The sequence below is a fragment of the Heterodontus francisci genome, chromosome 16 (genome assembly GCF_036365525.1).
Source record: "Heterodontus francisci isolate sHetFra1 chromosome 16, sHetFra1.hap1, whole genome shotgun sequence".
NCBI lineage: Eukaryota > Metazoa > Chordata > Chondrichthyes > Heterodontiformes > Heterodontidae > Heterodontus > Heterodontus francisci.
The window spans coordinates 41,662,762-41,683,079 of NC_090386.1; the positions used below are offsets into that span (position 1 = coordinate 41,662,762).

At 41.0% G+C, this 20,318-nt stretch overlaps 1 protein-coding gene across 1 annotated transcript in view; it reads left to right on the forward strand.

Annotated features, from left to right (window-relative positions):
* Positions 1–20,318, forward strand: part of ctnnbl1 (catenin, beta like 1) — a 249,430-nt gene that overhangs the window by 140,953 nt on the left and 88,159 nt on the right. Inside the window, exons 10-11 of the mRNA XM_068048127.1 lie at positions 9,680–9,828; positions 14,619–14,800. Coding sequence (XP_067904228.1) covers positions 9,680–9,828; positions 14,619–14,800 — 331 coding nt within the window. The remainder of the gene's footprint in view (positions 1–9,679; positions 9,829–14,618; positions 14,801–20,318) is intronic.

The following is a 20,318-nucleotide window of genomic DNA, read 5'->3' on the forward strand; positions in this document are numbered from 1 at the left end:
TGCGTATATATAAATATAAGATAAATAATGTGGTTTGCCAGGAATGTAAAATTTCCACCTTGCAGTTTGGAGATTTGGACATTTTCACAGAGCTTAAAAATTAGAAGATGGAGAATGTAATGTTGAGAGCTTTGCTACTTCTATTTAAATCCAAGAGTGACCTGTGATTTACAGCGAAGACAAATCTATTTATGTGATGTTAATAACATAACCCTTTGAGCTCTTAGTGCTGCTGCTTCGGTGCCTGTCATTATAATATGTATGCAAATAGACACAGTTTTCCGAATGTCCACTTCTTCTTTGTTCTTCTTCTTTGGCCTCCTTGTCTTGAGAGACAATGGGTAAGCGCCTGGAGGTGGTCAGTGGTTTGTGAAGCAGTGCCTGGAGTGGCTATAAAGGCCAATTCTAGAGTGACAGACTCTTCCACAGATGCTGCAGATAAAATTGGTTGTCGGGGCTGTTACACAGTTGGCTCTCTCCTTGCGCTTCTGTCTTTTTTCCTGCCAACTGCTAAGTCTCTTCGACTTGCCACGCTTTAGCCCCGCCTTTATGGTTGCCCGCCAGCTCTGGCGATCGCTGGCAACTGACTCCCACAACTTGTGATCAATGTCACAGGACATCATGTCGCGCTTGCAGACGTCTTTAAAGCGGAGCCATGGATGGCTGGTGGGTCTGGTACCAGTGACGAGCTCGCTGTACAATGTGTCCTTGGGGATCCTGCCACCTTCCATGTGGCTCATATGGCCAAGCCATCTCAGGGGCCGCTGGCTTAGTAGGGTGTATGTGCTAGGGATGTTGGCCGCCTCGAAGACTTCTGTGTTGGAGATACGGTCCTGCCACCTGATGCCAGTGATTCTCTAGAGGCAGCGAAGGTGGAATGAATTGAGACGTCGCTCTTGGCTGACGTACTTTGTCCAGGCCTCGCTGCCGTAGAGCAAGGTACTGAGGACACAGGCTTGATACGCTTGGACTTTTGTTTTCTGTGTCGGTGCGCCATTTACCCACACTCTCTTGCCCAGTCTGGACATAGCAGAGGAAGCCTTTCCCATGCGCTTGTTTAATTCTGCATCGAGAGACAGGTTACTGGTGATAGTTGAGCCTAGGTAGGTGAACTCTTGAACCACTTCCAGAGCGTGGTTGCCGATATTGATGGGTGGGGCATTTCTGACGTCCTGTCCCATGATGTTCGTTTTCTTGAGGCTGATGGTCAGGCCAAATTCATTGCAGGCAGCCGCAAACCTGTCGATGAGTCTCTGCAGACACTCTTCAGTGTGAGATGTTAATGCAGCATCGTCAGCAAAGAGGAGTTCCCTGATGAGGATTTTCCGTACTTTGGTCTTCGCTTTTAGACGGGCAAGGTTGAACAACCTGCCACCTGATCTTGTGTGGAGGAAAATTCCTTCTTCTGAGGACTTGAATGCCTGTGAGAGCAGCAGGGAGAAGAAGATCCCAAACAGTGTAGGTGCGAGAACACAGCCCTGTTTCATGCCACTCAGGATTTGAAAGGGGTCTGATGAGGCGCCGCTATGCTGAATTGTGCCTTTCATATTGTCATGGAATGAGGTGATGATACTTAGTAGCTTTGGTGGGCATCCAATCTTTTCTAGTAGTCTGAAGAGACCACTTCTGCTGACGAGGTCAAAGGCTTTGGTGAGATCAATGAAAGCAACGTAGAGGGGCATCTGTTGTTCACGGCATTTCTCCTGTAGCTGACGAAGGGAGAACAGCATGTCAATGGTGGATCTCTCTGCTCGAAAGCCCCACTGTGCCTCAGGATAGACATGCTCAGCCAGCTTCTGCAGCCTGTTTAAAGCGACTCGAGCGAAGACTTTCCCCACTATGCTGAGCAGGGAGATTCCACGGTAGTCGTTGCAGTCACCGCGGTCACCCTTGTTCTTAAAGAGGGTGATGATATTGGCATCTCACCTGTCCTGTGGTACTGCTCCCTCATCCCAGCACAGGCAAAGCAGTTGGTGCAGAGCTGAAAGTATAGGAGGCTTGGCACTCTTGATGATTTCAGGGGTAATGCCGTCTTTCCCGGGGATCTTCCGCTGGCTAGAAAATCAATGGCATCACTGAGTTCCGATTTTATTGGCTGTACGTCCAGCTCATCCACGACTGGCAGAGACAGGGTTGCATTGAGGGTGGTCTCAGTGACAACATTTTCCCTGGAGTACAGTTCGAGATAGTGTTCCACCCAGCGGTCCATTTGCTTGCGTTGGTCAGTGATTGTGTCCCCTGATTTAGATTTGAGGGGGGCAATCTTCTTGACAGTTGGTCCAAAAGCTCTCTTAATGCCATCATACATCCCTCTGATATTTCCTGTGTCAGAGGCCAGCTGGATATGACTGCATAGGTGTTGCCAGTAGTCATTTGCGCAGCGCCTGGCTGCTCTTTGTGCAGTGCTTCTGGCAGCTTTAAGTGCTACGGATGTTAACTCGCTGGGGGCTTTTTTGTAGTTCAGCAGTGCAATGCGCTTAGCGGCTATGACAGGTTCCAGCTCTTCAATGTGAGATTGAAACCAGTCTGCATTCCGCTTCACACAATTGCCATAGGTGGTCATTGCTGAGTCATAGATGGCGTCTCTGATGTGAGCCCACTTGGTCCCTTGGAAGGCTTTTTCAAGTGAATTTAGAAACTTGCGTGATAGCTGTGGATGAGAAATTCTGCTAGTGTTGATGCGCAGACGGTCCTTCTGCTTGGAGTGATGTAGCTTCTTTGGTTTGAGGCTAACCTTGCTGCACACCAGCGAGTGGTCAGTGTCGCAGTCCGCACTGTGGAAGCTGCGGGTGATTTGGACGCTGTTTAAAGATGCTCGCCTTGTGACGATGAGGTTCAGCTGGTGCCAACGACGTGATCTTGGGTGCCTCCAAGAAACCTGGTGACAGGGTTTAGTGTGAAAGAATGAGTTGGTGATGCAGAGGTTATGATGGGTACACAACTCAAGCAGTCTCTGTCCATTCTCATTCATCCTTCCAATGCCATAGCGCCCAAGGCAGGAACGCCATGAGTCATGGTCGGCCCCAACCCTGGCATTAAAGTCCCCCAGCAGGAATAGGTGTTCAGTGTTGGGGATGCTACTAATGATATTTTGGATTTCCTCATAGAACTGGTCTTTAGCTTCAGGTGGGGAGCAGTGTTGGACCATAGATGCTGAGTAGGTGTACTAGACCAGAGGCGGTGAACAGTCGGATGGACAGTATGCGTTCGAGCCATTTGAGGGTGGCTGTATCATGCTGAGCAAAGAGTTTCTGATGGCGAAGCCCACTCCGTGCTGTCTTGGTTCTTCAGGATCCCTACCCTGCCAGAAGAAGGTGTAGTCTTGCTCTCTCAGAGATCCGCCCGCAGGGAGGTGTGTCTCCTGAAGTGCTGCAATGTCCACATTGAGTCTACTGAGCTCGTTGTTGATGGCGGTCTTCCGAGAATCGTTGATTTGTGTAAAGTCTTCCGACAGGCCAGGACGCACAGTTCTGACATTCCAGCTTGCAAAACGAAGGACTGGTACCTTCTTTCCTTTTTTGGTCGTGCTGTTTGGTGCTGTGTTACAGTCCACTTGTCGGGCAATGACCCTGAGCTCCAAGCACCCATTGAAGTAGGTGGACTGTAGCGGGACAGAACCTTACTGACCGTGGGCTGCCCAGTTTGAGGCGGGCGATAGCTGTCCAGTGAGATGCGATGACCTCTCCCACCGACAAAGTCAACCCGTGGTGCCCAATCTCTACACCAATTGAGCTGGACCTATAACCCGTAACTGCTGCCTTCCGTATTGATTTGGTTGCTGTGAGGCGACTATGGAGTGACCTCTCCATGGTGCATGCCTGGGCGGATGTTTGGAGGTTGTGAGTTGCCCAAGCGTCAAAACCCCCCTCTCGGCCTTCATGGTGGGGTCCAAAGGAGTGCAGAGCATGACGTTTGGCACCAGTATGGCTGCAGGAACTGCCGGAAACATGCCAAAGGTGACCAATGACCGCCATCGGGGTTCAGCTCCGGATTTTCTGTTCGGCTTTACTCCCTTCGCCTTGGTCTCTCCCGAGACGCCCACAAGGCAGTGGGGTTGTTGGGGCCCCTACACGGGTAGGCGGATGCCGGTGGGAGGAGGTGGAGGGTTGGGGGTGGGGGGTGCAAGGAGGAAGATGCGGTGGGAAGGGGCGGGGAGGGGCTGCAGGGGAGAGGGGTGCTGGGGAAGGGGGTGCGAGGGGAAGATGGTGCAAGGAGGAAGCTGGGAAGGGGGTGCGAGGAGGGGGGTGTACTGCGAGCGGGGGGAGGGGAAGGGGTACAGGTAATAAAACATTTCATCAGCTCCCACCATTGTCCCTTTTACAATGGTGTACTACTACTGGGATCGGGATCCGGGAGCCGAGCCGGAGTTGTGGGGGAAGTTTACGTGGAAGCAGCGCGGAGTTGCCAAGTGAGCGGGAGCCGCTGCCGGGACCATGTGGCCGCTCTTCCTCCTGATCGTCGCTGTGGACGGGCTCCCCGAACATAGCCAAGTGGCCTTCCAAACTTGGCCACAATTGGCAGGGTCTTCATCAGCAGTCCTTTCCCGGATTGCCAGCTGTTCACCCTCTTTCTGCGGTGAATTCCTCTCCCAGCCTTACGCGACCACCGTCCTGGACGCTGCCATCCATACCCACTACTGCTAAATTAAATAACATGTTGAATGTATGGTACTCTTAAGAAATTTGGAAAATAAATGCTTATTTCAGCAATTTGTTTAAGAAGCATGATGACCTTCGGCAAATACCTAAAGAAATTGTAAGATATTTATACAGGGAAATGAAATAATGAGTTTCAAGTCAGTAGTCGGCAATACAAAACACATTCATATTGCTGTAGCACAAAAACTGAATCAGAACACTTCACTTTGGTGATACTGACTTGCATTTCGAAGTGATTATATAACGAATGTGAAGTTCATGTTTACTGTAATTTAGCCACGCATTCAGCCTTCACTTTTCTAGGTTTGTTTAATAAACCAGAAACTAATGCACATTTGGATGTTTTGGTATAAAAGTCACAGCTGGTTTAGATCATTAAGTTTTGAGTGCGACAATTTAAAACCAGGTACTCAGACATCTCACGCAGTGACTAATAGTAGCATTAGACATTTCATTCTAGTTAAAATGCAAAATTGAAAATGCAAAAAGGAGAAGATGAAATGTTATGAATTTCAAGGAATAGTGGAGGCCTAAACATTTGTTGCACTCCATTCTTGATAACTGATAATTCCCTGTGTGGTATCAGGAGCAATCTATGTGTTACTATTCTGTGACAGTGTTGATAGAATGCTATCTCTCCCTTGCCATCCCATCCCACCCTTATTCAAAAAGTTGCAGGTAATTAACAACAATTTCCCATTAATCATTTTATTGATCATTTTGATTGCCCTCTTGAACTAAGCTTTTATTTTCTGTTCTTTGCCTGCTGTTAGAATACTTAAAATGCGGAGAGATGTTGAAATGGCATTCTATTGATTAGAGTGAGCAGCAAAAAGGTGGCAGTAAAATAAAAGCAGAAAATGCTGGAAAGCAGGTCTGGCAGGATCTGTGGAGAGAGAGTCAATGGCCTTTCATCAGAACTGGGAAGAGTTAGCGATGTACAGTCATGCAGACTGCCTCACCTGCCAAGAATGAGGCATATTAATTTTTTCATATGAACATTGATTTTAAACTGTTGCTGGAGCGAGGAAATGACTGTTAAACAGATCAGTCGTGGCTGGAAAAAACATTTGCATACTAACAGTGCTTGGATGGACAAAGGGGCTATTCCCTGCTCCAATATAACCCACAATGGACTTTGAGTTCCAGGTATTGTGTGTGAGAAGAGACATTCCAGGGTCGGTTAAGACAAACGAATCTACAAGCAGACGTGGTCAGACCAGCTAGTCACATGACTGACCTGCTTGGCAACCTGGGTTTTTCTGAGTTGTACAAAGAGTTTTAAACTCTTTTGGGGTGGCGCAGTGGTTAGCACCGCAGCCTCACCGCTCCAGGGACCCGGGTTCGATTCTGGGTACTGCCTGTGCCGAGTTTGCAAGTTTTCCCTGTGATCGTGTGGTTTTCGCCTGGTGCTCCGGTTTCCTCCCACAGCCAAAGACTTGCAGGTGATAGGTAAATTGGCCATTGTAAATTGCCCCTAGTGTAGGTTGGTGGCAGGGAATATGGGATTACTGTAGGGTTAGTATAAATAGGTGGTTGTTAGTCGGCACAGACTCGGTGGGCCGAAGGGCCTGTTTCAGTGCTGTGTCTCTAAATAAATAAAAAATAAAATAAACTCAAAAAAGACTGTTTGCTCCTGGAGTGAGAAGACCTCTCCTGTCTACTTCTATCTCTTTCTCACAAGCCTCTGGACCCACTGAGGACACACAAACTTCAAGAGAGAAAAGTCTCCTACATTGAACAAGGTTTAAGAAGAATGCTGGGCCCCAATGAAAAGCAAGACCTACCTACAATCAAGGACTTTACAGCGAGCTCAAAGAACAGTAACCAAAACCATCTTCAGATATTGCTTCAAACTTTTCCACTTTATTTTTGCTCTTTTCTGTCTCTATCTGCTGTGTGTATTTCATATGCATACCAGTGTGGGCGCATCGCATATCTGTAGGTGTTAACTGAATTAGAGTTTAAGTTTAATAAAGTTCAACTTTTTTTCTTTAAACCTAAGAAGACCTGTTTGGCTAGTTTCTTTGCCTTATAATTGGAAAGGAGTGATCAAGGATTCATCAAGGGTGAGCTAAAATCACTGTGTTTAAAATTAAACCTTGTTACGGTAAGACCATGTGAAGGCTGAGGGAACCCTAGACCCCTTTCTCATCTGGTCGTAACATGTACATTTAGAGTTACATCTCTAACTTTTCCCAGTTCTGATGAAAGGTCATCAACCTGAAAGATAAATTCTTTCTCCACAGTTGCTGCCAGACCTGTTGAATATTTCCGTATTTTCTGTTTTTTATTTCAGATTTCCATTATCTGCAGTGTTTTGCTTCTGTATGAAGGTTGCAGTGTTGTAATGCTTCAATGCCTCATTGTTTAGTAGACCAGAAATAATGGAAAATGGCGATGCTGCCTTCGTTGATCACTTTTTCTTAAGTTCAGAAATAATTGATATTAATTACACTCTTCCAATATTGTAACCTGCCTCAATAGGTTCTTTGTAGAATGATTTCTGATTTTTCTTTTTACATTTTTAGGGTTACATTTAGTTATGTCATCAATACAGTACCAAATTTTCAAGTTTTTCTTAACCAATATCAGTTGGTTGAGAGGTGAGGTACTTACAATAGTAAGGTTGTATCTATCAAAACAACTTATATTAGCATAATGCCTTTAACATAGCTAAACATCTTAAAGCACTTTACAGTTGGTGATTGGGAATGATTGCCCAACAGTGGCTGAAGGCTGTGCCACCTGTGATGGAGTGAAGGGAGGGAGAATAAATAGAAGACCAGAATTGGAGTAGCAGAGCACTTGAGAGATGCTGTCGGGCTAGAGGAGGTTGCAGAGATAGAGAAAGACAATGGTGAGATTTACAGATTAGGACAAGGATATTAAATGTACTACGTCTAATGGAGGAAAGTAAAAACAAATGAGTCTTGGTGTGGGATGGGACACAAGCAGCGGAGTGTTGGACAAGTTGAATTTTCTGAAAATATTAGAGGGCTTTTCCTCTGAAGGTATTAAATTATTCGAGTTTGGAAGTGGCAATGGCATACATAAGGGTTTCAATGGGATGGGGGCAAGCATTGTTCTGGAGGTGGAAGTAAGCATTCTTTGGTGAGGGATAGGATGTGGGCTTTAAAACTCAGCTCAGGATCTTACAAAATACTAATATTACAAGAGGTTTAGTTCAGCCTGTGAAAATGTTCAGGGAAAGCGATCAAATCGATATCAGTGCAGTGAAGCTTCTGGTGGGACAAAAGATAATGGCTTTGGTTCTTCAGATATTGAGCTGAAGGAAGTTGAGGCTAATTCAGAATTTGATGTCTGACAAGCACCCTGATAGAAAGGAGGCAATCGAGGAGTCAAAGGAAGTGGTGGAGAGGTAGAATTGGATGTCATCAGCAACAACCAAGCATTCAAGAATCTTAGACAGAAAAGGTAGGTTGGAAAGGGGACTGTAATTAGCCAGGATGACTAGGTTGTGTGTTTTTTTTTTAAAACAGAGAAGATGGTTATGGTATTTTTGGAGGGGAGGGGAATGACGCCTGAAGCAAGGGAACCATTGATGATGTCAGCTAGTATCGCAACTGGATTGAAGAAGGGAGGAAGAGCCATCACCTGTTCTCCCAAGTGGATCCAAAAAGCAGGTGATGGATCTCATGCATGAAACAAGTGGTGCATGGCATGGCCTGTTTACAATTTATTCCTAGTTGACTCAAAAAGCTCAGATATGGCAGATTTGTCATTGGGAAAGCATTAATGGCACTAATGGAAATTAGGTGGGGGGGAACAAAGGCATTTGAATGCTGGTAACAATAGCTTCTGAAAATCAAAGTGGCAGCAAAATAAAAAGTAAATTTACAAAGTACACTGCAAAGATGGCTTGAAAACTATTAACTGAATATTTTAACTATGCCATTTCGCAGTTTTCTGTATAGTCAGTTCCTTGGCAACCTGGTTTTTGAGATCTAAAATGCACTACTTGAAAGTGCGGTTGAATCAGATTCCATAGTAACTTTAAAAATTAGAACTTGAAGAGGACTGATATGCAAGATTATGTGATAAAAGCTGGGATGTGAGCCTAAGTTGAAAAGTTCTTTCAAAGAACCTGCTCAGGCATGATTGGCTGAATGGCTTCCTTCTGTGCGTCTAACCTTGAATAGACGTGAAGAGTACATAGCCTTCTGCATGCACAAACCTCCCTATTTGCAATATGTAATTCCTGTCTCTTTCAGCAGGAACTTCCTGCAGCTGTTTCTTTGGTGACCAGAAATGTTTGCGCAGTACATAGCGGGCAGATAGCTAACCAAGTTTCAGCTGAAAATCTGGTGAACCATAGGCAGGAAATCTGAGATTTCTGCCTTGCAGGTTTATTTGACTCAAATATAATATTAGTATAATATTTTTACTTGCCGTGCCATTTCTGTAACATGTGGCATGTTTGTAGTGTCAGCTTTGTCTCAGTGGTAGAACTCTCGTTTGAGTCATAAGGTCATAAATTGAAGCTCCATTGCTGGACTTCAACACAATGTCTCGGCACACAGTACCGTGCAGTACTGAAGGAGTACTGCATTGTTGAAAGCACCATCATTTGGATGAGGCTCTGTCTTCCAACCCAGCTGGATGTAAAAGAACCCAATGGCACTACCTAGAAAAACAGGGATTCTGCCAGTGTCAAACAATCTGTTACCATGGTGATTAGTCTAGTTATTTAGCTCATTGCTATTTGTGGGATCTTACTGTTTGCAAACTGGGTGCCATGTATACCTACAAAATGAATGACTGCAATTTGTCTCTGAAGTGCTTTGGAACTTTCTAAAGATGTGAAAGCTGCTATACAAATACAAGTTTTTTTTTCTTTGTATAATGTATGTTTGTGGTTTCCAAACTTCTAGTTTTTCAGTACTTTTTCAATTAAGAAACATCATTGACCTTATTTAAAATCTTGCCTGCTGTACTTTAATGTCAGTCTAATTCTGATATGGTGAATAAAAATCTTCTTTAAAATGCTTTGTTTTTAGTTGTTCAAACGTCATAACCCCAGTACAAACGAAGAGCTTGAGATGATGGAGAACCTGTTTGATAGTCTTTGCTCATGCCTGATGTTGAGCTCAAATAGGGATCGATTTCTGAAGGGGGAGGGACTGCAACTCATGAACCTAATGCTCAGGTAAAGACTCTTTTTCACATGCCTCTGAAAGCAAAACCTAATGTTTGAGCTGTACAGAATGGATCTTTTAGCATCTTTATACTTTCTGAAGTTTGAACTGTGGTTCAGCTAGAACCATAAAACTGATGCAGATTGATCTTGGATCATCTTATGCTCCTTTTAATCCAGACAGCATTAATAACTGATGCTAGAACCAAGTATGAAGCAAAATACGAAACTGACTCAAATCCATCATAATTCATTTTTGTTTGGATTCTGTTTGTTGTTTTAGGTAATAGACAATTAGGCTTGTGCATTTTGATATTTGGAATCGGAATTATTTGATTGTTTGAGAAATTGAATTGGTATCCCAGGCTGTGGATTGTGAAAATAGAGCAAAATTGGACTATTCATGACTGGCTCACTTTAGAGTTGACCAAGCTTCTTTTCCCTGGAAGTGTAGTGACAGACAGTTTAATCAGTCTGCTGAAATGGGGGGAATTGGTTTGAAGTTGAAAGAACAAATATTCCTAAAATCATTTGGGGACGGTATCATCAATGAGTTGATTTCCAAAAGGCTAAAAGCTAACTGAATTAATGCATTTGCTATCAATCGGGAGTGGTCCCATAGAGCTAGAATCAATTTCCAGTAGATTGAAGGCAATAAGGTAAATATTTCTAAAAAAAATTTCAACAGCAAAGAAAGTAATTTTCTGCTATTTATTCATGTCTGAGCCTAATTTTTATTTAATGACTGCAACTTGTAAAGTTCAGGACATGTCAATTTTGTTCAACTGAAAATAATCTAGTACAAGAAATTAAGTACTCAGCTGTTTATATAATTAATCTCTCATGGCCATGCTTAGGGATGTTCAGAGAAACTAGAATGTCTTTCAGTTATGTTTGATGTAGTGGGCTGAGTCCTACAATGTTACTTCTGTGACAAACAAAATAACAGGTATTAGTCATTACTGTTATTGCATTACCCATTGATTTTAGTGTACTAGAGACATTAGAGTCCTAGCAACCCAAGGATTTTATTATATTACAGATTTGTGACAGCATTTAATGATCCAATGGTGTTTTTAATTAGTTTTTTTTGTAAACATGGATTACCTGTAGTGTCTTTATTTGTAAAGATTATGAAGTTACATACATTGTTGACATTTTCATGGCTCATAATTTAACGACTGAATAGGCTTTGTAGCATTTTTGCTTTAATAAAATTAGGAAGGCTGAAAAAGTGCTCTGATCTAGTGCATTTTGTGTGCAACAGTAGTGATTAGAACAGATATAGTTAGATTTACATTGTGATCTACTTATTTACAATTTGCAATAATAGCTATTGATAGGAGTTTCAAGTTCAACTCCAGGGCTTGAGCGCAAAGATCTAGGCTGACACTCCAATGCTGCACTGTCGGAGTTCTGTCTTTCGGATGAGACGTTAAACTGTGGCCCCATCTGCCCTCTGAGGTGGAAGCAAGATGCTATGTTCAAGAAGAGCAGGGGAGTTATCCCTGGTGTACTGGCCAATATTTATCCCTCAATCAAACATCACAAAAACACATTATCTGGCCATTATTGCATCACTTTATGGGAGCTTGCTATGTGCACATTGGCTGCTGCATTTACCATGTTAAAATAGTGACTACACATCAACAGTAGCTCATTGTCTGTAAAGCGCTTTGGAACGTCTTGAGGTTGTGAAAGGCACCATATAAATACAAGTCTCTTTCATGCAGATTATATTTGCCTCTTTTGATTTTTTCTTATAGTGCAGAGCATTAACTCATCTCTCCATGAAGAGTAATTTATCTTAAGGTATCTTAACCTATGGGATTAATCTTTTGCACTTCAAAGGTGCAAGATATTCTTAGTAAGGATTTCTACCTTCTGTACCCAGAGACGGTGGCAAACAATCTAAGGCTGGGGATAGCACAGATTAAATGCAGGGTAAAGTTCCAATGACAATGTGCTTCAACTACATCCTTCAAAAAGCACCTTGTACTGTCCTGGTGATATTTCCATTTCTCACATTGGCTGTTCTTTATAGTCTTGCTACCAATTTAACAAAATTATATTGTATTACATTTTGTGTGATTTGTAGTCATGCTCATTAGAAATAGGATTGAGACTTCGCTGGCTCATTTCACTCAAGTTGTGCTATCATCAGAGATAAACTATTCTAGCACAAATTGCAGAGATGAAAGGACATCTTTCTGACCCACTAGTTCATCTGTTTTTTTTTATGTTAAGAAAAAACTTCTCTATATTTTAAATACACTTTATCAATAAATTACTTCTTTCAGGATGCATATCCTCAGATTAGAACTCCATTAATAATTTCCCATTTATCTATGTCCTCTGTATGAAACTAAAATTTTACAATTTTCCATCCATTTCTTTCTTTATATTCACACTGCTCCTTTGTATGATGGAAAACAAAATTTTACCTGAGGCAGAACTGTGTACTGGCCTTTTTTGTTGGTGCGAAGGCTTGGTAACCATCTTCATTAAAGTATATGGTTGTATATTTATCGCAAGTTTCTGTGTTCCAAATCTAAAAGTCGGGCCCATCTAGTAATCTGCAGGTGCCTCTGGTATCTTCTATTGCAGAACAATGCATCTCATGAATATTTTTGGGCGTTTTTAGGGAAATGAAACACTAATGGTGTGTAATGTCTGAGACAGAGTATGCTTCTTGTATTTAATCTCAAGTTCAAATGGCAGCTTTTTGTCGAAGTCACATTTGATTGGTAACTTTTTGCTGAGGACCACAATCCCAGTATACATCTGCAATAATTTATTCCCTCTCCCACACTGAAGAACATTTGTTTTAAGTGTGTCATTTAAGCCCAACATTTCCTCCCAAGATTCATTGCTAGTCTCCTCAGTCCCTCTTCATTTGATTCTAACTTTGCTGGAGAGGGAATATTTGACAGTCTGGCTGCATTTTATTTACCTCTGATGTCAACTTGTCAAAGGCATTTTTATTCTGGAAGATGACAGACATGTCATCTTGCCATGTAAATGATCTGATATTCAGGGAACCAAGGGCAATGTACATCAATAATGTGGGTCTACAAATCTGTTTGGGATAAGGCTGCCTGTGTCAATAAACACAGTGAGATAGTCCTGGATGTTTATACTTTGTGTCTCTATTATACAGCAGGGTCCAGCACATTTAAAACATCTAATTTCTGACCATGCAAAATTAGAGTGGCATACAGTAATTTTTCTGCCAAAGGGAATCTCTTAATCTGATGTAAAAGTACTTGATTTCTGATCTCTCGAGCTGGTAAGAAACTAGTCTTGATGTAAATTGCAAATATTAATAGTTAGCACCTTACAGGAGAAATAAAGAACTTGCCTTTGTATATAACTTTTCACAACCTCAGGATGTCCCAGAGCTCTTTAGTAATGAAGTAATTTCGAAGTGTAGTCGCTGTTCAATGTAAGAATATGGCAGCCAAGTTGCTCACAAATAGCAATGAAATATTAACCAGATAATCTGTTGGTTGATGGATGAATGTCGGCCAGGACACTGGAGAACTCCTCAGCTCTTTGAAATAGTGCCTTGAAATCTTTGAGGGCCTCTATGAAAGGATGAAGTACTTGCTTTCAGTACTATCTGTGCTACAAGTAGGCCCGGTGTAAGGGGATGAACTTGAGTTGAACTTTGGTGCTTACCAATGAAAAGAAAATTAGAGAAAGAACTCATCCACTGTTGAGTGCCAATTATGAAGGCTTGAAAGCAGGACTGCTGCCTTTGCTTTAGTATATATTTTGTCCTAAAAGGGTTGGAAGTAGAGGATAACCTCTTAAAAAGAAATCGGTAATACCGTGAAGACTGCCACTGGTGGGTCACTTTCTTCGTGCACCCAGTGACCAGTTTACCTGCTGCTTTTTTGGGATGCTCTAGCTGATAGGATTTTTCACATCTGTTAATTTTGCCTTCAGTTTTAGAACCAAGTAAAATGTCACTTGAAATTGAAAGGGGAAGCTCTGACTTTCCCCTTCAGATCCCTCCGACAATAGAGTCATAGAGAGATACAGCACCAAAACAGGCCCTTCGACCCACCGAGTCCGCGCCAACCATCAGCCACCAATTTATACTAATCCTACATTAATCCCATTTTCCCCTCTCATCCCCACCTTCCCTCAATTCTCCTACCACCTATCTACACTAGGGGCAATTTTTACAATAGCCAATTTACCTATCGACCCGCAAGTCTTTGGCATGTGGGAGGAAACCGGAGCACCCGGAGGAAACCCACACGGTCACAGGGAGAACTTGCAAACTCTGCACAGACAGTACCCAGAACCGAACCCAGGTCGCCTGAGCTGTGAGGCTGCGGTGCTAGCCACTGCGCCACTGTGCCGCCCTAAATGTAAAAACATAGCAGGACTTTGAAAAGTTAAGGAGAAAAAGCCAATTTGAAGCATTGTCACGCTTAAATTGTTTTGACTTGAGAACATCTTGAGTCATGCACAGAAGTAAGCAGATGAGTATCTGAAATTTTATTACAGTAGAAAGCCTCATTAAGTAAAAACCTACTTAAAACTTTGAGATGGTTTCTGTGATTCAGATTTAATCCAGAAATGTTTTGTATTTCCTATGGAAATTGGAGTGGTTATTCTGCAAGATAAGATTTGAATCTTGGATTTATTTTTATAGAATGCATATGGTTAGAAAGGAAATTATCCTGGTAATCCTGAAGTCTTAACTAAAATTTGTAACTAGTTTTAACACTTATATATGATAAGTGATCAATTGTTTTAATCAATACTATACAATTTATATTTTATAGAGAAAAGAAAATGTCACGAGCCAGTGCTCTAAAGGTGTTGGATCATGCTGTGATTGGTCCTGAAGGGTCTGATAACTGTCACAAGTTTGTTGACATCCTTGGATTAAGGACGATATTCCCTCTTTTCATGAAAACACCAAAGAAAATGAAGAAAGCTGGAATGACAGAAAAGGAACATGAAGGTGAGCTGTGAGGTCATATTCCTTAACCTTCCAAAAGTTCTAGTCGAATTTTTGTACAAAATAAATGAGAGTAAAGGATAATCTGAGTACTTACCTACTGACATTAATCACTGTTGCGCAGGTCTAGCTTCTTGTCTTACAAGCACCACACTGAATATTCCCAGACAAATTGCATTAAAAAATGTCCTTACTCTTTACTTTTCATCTTTCTCTTTCCTGTATCTCAAAAACTGACTTCTTGTGTTATATCTCGGGATATTCATGAAGAATATTTGAAATTGAAAATGGGGTGAAAGTTTTGCTTCAGCCTAACTTTAAGTTACCTTTCAGGTTTATTATTTTAAATTAGGCACATACGTTCAATGTCATGGTGTGTTTCTGCCTATTAAAATGTGAGCGAGCATCAGTACAGTGTAACATTCTGGTGTGTTCCCCTCAGGCTCTGTATTGCTGTCATGTGGGTAGCAGATAAATCTGTATTCTTAGAGTTGGCTTGAAAAGTTGAGACAAATCTAATTAGAGTTTGTTAAACAGGGCTGAAAATCGATCAGACTTTTCCCATAGGATAAAGAAATTGATGTTTTCAAATAATCCTTTTCTGGTTTTAAAGCATATGCACAGCTCTAATCAGAAAAGCTTGTGAGCAGAATGCTCAAGTAAACATGCCATTATGGTTTAATTAGCATCTTTAAAAAGCCCATCACCTAAAACTAAGTATAAATTAAAGCCAGTAAACTCAAGTACTAGCAATGAATGCTTTACCATTTTAAACTTGTAGTTGCCCAATGTTAAGTTTGTAACATTACAGGTTTGGTACACAACTCAGTATTCTGTTGCAAACAGTGAACAAGGAAATTTTCACTTCCCATTTCCCCACCGCAACATTAGACTTAACAGACTCTGGTTCTTTTTTGTCTCAAATTCTGTTTCTTCCTTCCGTCGGGAAGAAGCAGGTTAACTCTGGTTCCACAAATTCTGATCAAAGATCAGTTCATGTTACATATGCAGTAGTCACATGGATTGAAATTCAACTGCCAATCAGATTTCTTGAATTTTTCAGCAGTTTTGAAGTTGGTATCAAAATGGAAATGTAAGGGGCTATAAGCAGCATAGCAGTTGACTGCACAGAAGGGAGCTGTTTAGCTCTATATTTAGATGTATGCTGGGTTTTTGCTGGATCAATTCAAAACTATCCTTACTACCCTGTTCAGTCCCCATAGAAAAAAGAACAAGCTTACATCTGCCCTTCACAACCTCTATGTCCCAAGCACTACACAGCCAATGAATTACTTTTGAACTGCAGTCACTATTACACAGGTAAACATGGCAAACAATTTAAGAACAGAGAAGCTACGTTTTTTTAAAAAAAATGAGATAACTGACTAGCTAATCTGTTTTAGTGGTATTGATTGAGGGATAAATATTGGTCAGGATACCAGTGAACTCCAAGTGCCACATCAATCTGTGCAGTCAGAGTTTGAGTTTAATGTTCCATCCAAAAGATAACATTTCAACTGTGCTGTCTCAGTACTGCACTGAAATGTCAGCACAGGCTGTGTATGATGATAGTATTTTCTCATTTATTTTAGCTCAGCCTCTGCAACTATTCCAATGGCTTTATTAATCCTGCTTTTTCCCCCTCAAATTTCAAACCTAGACCTTTCCCAACCCCTTGTCATATCACATTAAAATCTCTACCATTGGTCTGTTTACCCCGCATAAAATAGGAAGGTTCCCTGTACTACTATTCCTTTGTATCTGATTTTAAAAGTGTAGGTTGTATTCACCTCAATTCCCCCTAGCATCAAACTCTCAAGAACCAAACTTCTTGTACTCACTTCACACAAGTATTAATTTTAGAAATAAGAAAAAAAAATCCTGCCCAAAGGCACCTTGAGGCTAAAATCCGCACACTTCTGACATGTCTCATCTTTTTTTGTTACCGTTATTTATTTTAAGTGATGTGCTGCTGCCTGAGATCAACAGTTTAATACCCCTAGTTGTCAAGGGTTTCATCCCTCCTACTATAACATGCTGTGGCGCCAAATGTGGCTGCACAGTTTCAGACTGTTTGGCAATTTAATGTTGTATAAGAGCAAACTTTCTCGGTTAAGTAGCACTGAGCATAAATGACTATTGATTTTCAGAACATATCCAAGTTTATTTAAAGCTTACATTATATTTTAAACACTCTGGGGGTGTGTGGGGGTGGTGATACTGCTGATCAGTGAATTCTTGTACAGATTAAAATATATTAATGGCATCTCTTTCTACCATAGCTACCAGTTGACAGCTTCCTCAACAATAAAGTTATAATGAACAATTCCAGATTACTCGTCCACTAGCATTACCCTTGTGCTACCGTATCCATTAATTATATTAATTTGAGACAAGATTAGATTAGTATCTCCCACTTTTATGTTCAGGGGCAATATTTTGGCCCCAGCTGGATCAGAAAAACTTTATCCCTCCTGAAAAGATGCTGCTTCTTCAGTAAATATTGGCAAGTTGTCCACGAATGCCAGCGTCTCCTTTTTATTCAAAGCGTCAAAGCCAATGATCCTTTCTGATCACCCAATAATGACTGGTAATACAACCAGATACCATCATTTACTGAATTTTCTCTGGTAGTTTTTCTTAAAAATGACAGACTTCCTATCGATATTAATTGTACATATATCTAAAGCAGTCACAGTGTAATTTATAACAAAAACAAGAAATGCTGGAATCACTCAGCAGGTCTGGCAGCATCTGTGGAAAGAGAAGCAGAGTTAACATTTCGGGTCAGTGACCCTTCTTCGGAATTTATACTTAGGTCAAGATTAAACAACATGATTGTGACACAAAGTCAACTTAATGAAAGTGATTATCATGCAGAATATCTCTGGGAAAAGTGACCATGCCATACTGATGCATAGTGACACATTTATCAATCCAAAGGAGTGGTGAACACTGTCACTAAAAACAGTTGAATGTAACATGCATACTTTTACCTTGCACCACATTGGTCAGAGCGGGGCGACATACAGCCAGTACAGCAAGAACATAATTGTGCGTTCACAGCTGCCATCTGACTAGATATGCTCCTGATTAATATAATGATTCTTCAGGGCCTCAAAAATTAAATAATGCCAAATGAGACTGAACAGTCAGAAATGGTTAGTTCTACCCAGTAGGTAAGTATTGCAGATTACACTTCTAAATATTAACTGGGTTTGAAAGACTGTCGAAGTGCAGACAGCCAGCAAAGCGAAAAGTCTTAATGGGTTTTTATTTTTAACAATTAAAAACAAGCATTGCAGGTAAAAGCAATATTATGTTCAGAAATAAATAATATTTGCAAAAGATAAATACTAATAATCAAACAATGATATTCTCATATCTTGGTGTAAGAGGGATATAGTCACTAATTTTGGGCATGGGAGTCACAATTTTAAGTAGTGATTTGCTCAGTGGCTTTTTTCAGAGGATATGGTGGGAGTGAGATCAAGCTGAGAATCATTACTTTCTGCCAAGACCAAACTAAGATGGTCCTGGACTTAGAAATTGTCAATATCTAAATTGCAGATTTTTTTCTTAATTCCACACTCCATCCAAGCTTCAGAAAGTTTCTTAATTTTTAATGAGCTTGGAAAGCTAACTTTTTCCCAATAAACAGAGTTCCATATCTGCTCCTTATCTCAAGACTGCCCATAACAATTCATGAGTTTACAATAAAAAAAAAATTCCCAGACTATTATCAAGTCCAAAAAAAATCCCTCATCCTTATTTTGTTCCTTGATTGATGCTGTTATGCATCACCAGGTCTAAGCTGGAATAATTCAACGACAGTGCACAGTAATTGGAAATAAAAATCGAGAAATTCAATTTGACAGTAATAAATGTTAAAAAAAAAAACACCTCACTATTGGCAAGAAACCACCAGCAAAGCTTACTGACAGATTACTACAGCAACATTGATTTTTTCTTTTTCCCCCCTTGTTCGAAGCCAATTTTTTATTGGATCATGTACAGCAATCAGTTCTTAATGCAATTACCTGCTATAATGCACAAACACTTTCAGTTACTGTGGTACTTTCCTAATGACAACCATAATTATTTTTAGATGTTAGAAGAACAGAACATCTAGCTATCAAGAAACTCCTCAATGTGCTAAATTTAAATCTAGCTCTGAAAGAGGAGGCCATTTCAGCATTACCTTATCGGTCTATGAGTGGTTAAACTTGATTACGTGAGCTTTCAATCCCAAAGCTGAGATCCCACCAAAACACTCTTGTAGTCTCTCATCTATTGCATTATCCCCAAATATGGGGAAGTCCTGTGAACTTGTGCCAGAATATTTTCAGGTATTTGTTTGCATTTTGGCATAGACAGAGCCCTGGATTTTGTGGTAGTCATGACGGTGAAACTGTTGCTTTTTGCTGTCATTACTCCTCTGAAACTAACAGCAAATTCTGAAGTCTGCACGTATGCAGTTAAACACGGAAATTCAGAAGTTGCCATCAGCAATTCTATGCTTTTCCATAGAATGAGCTGTTCAATCCCAGCAGAAATCACTGAAGTTTCAAGAACTCTCACTTTATGTTGTTAGACTAGCTCTAAAAACCATTGCAAAAGTTACACCTTTATTGAGTGAGGTATAACTGGGTTTTTAATGGCATGCTATCTTCATAAGTACTGCTTTAAAAAAAAAACCCTCACTGCCACTGAAAAGATAATTTTATATTTGTGGGATGTCAAATTTCTCCATTATGATACAAAAATTCCACGAACTCATAAAATTCAATTTTTAATATCTGTTTTTGATATTTTATCTTTTATTGTAATTCCACGTGTATGTCCAAATCTTTATCTTGCTCTCTGTAAAATGATATTAAAAGGTGAAGGGTAATCAGTGTATTTTACTTCCTGGTTTACTGTCTGTGGGAATTCTTCAATGTGATTGGCTGCTTACCTGCTTGATGGTATCACTGTTGCTGGACATCTGGAGAGCCCCTTGGCTTGACACCAGAATCAAATTAATGTCAGGAAACATAAAATCCATGGCACAGAGATCACAGGATATTTGTGGACAGCTTTCTTCAGGTTCAGCGGCGAGCATCGTCACTTCACTGCTGACTGCTAAATCGGGGCCATAGTATTCCATTGTGTCTCTTCTGGTAATCTAAAGGCAAAATAATGTACAGCATTTTTACCGTAGATCGCGGCATACAAGATGACTCCATTTTATCAGCCCCAAAAATCACGTTTTTGAATTTACTCAGCATGTAAGTCAACCTCCCTCTTCAGGCATGACATGCTATATTCTCATTAGTAGTCAACCTCAATTTTTCGCCCCACAAATGCATGTTTTACTTACCTTATAACTGGGCACAAGGGGTCAAGCAGGCGATACGGGTTGTGTTGCAAAGATGCACGGGAGTTTAAGATACGCCCATTGTCATGCTCATGCAATACGACTTTATGAACTATAAATATGAACTTATGAAATAAACCCAAAACAGACATTTTCCTGTAA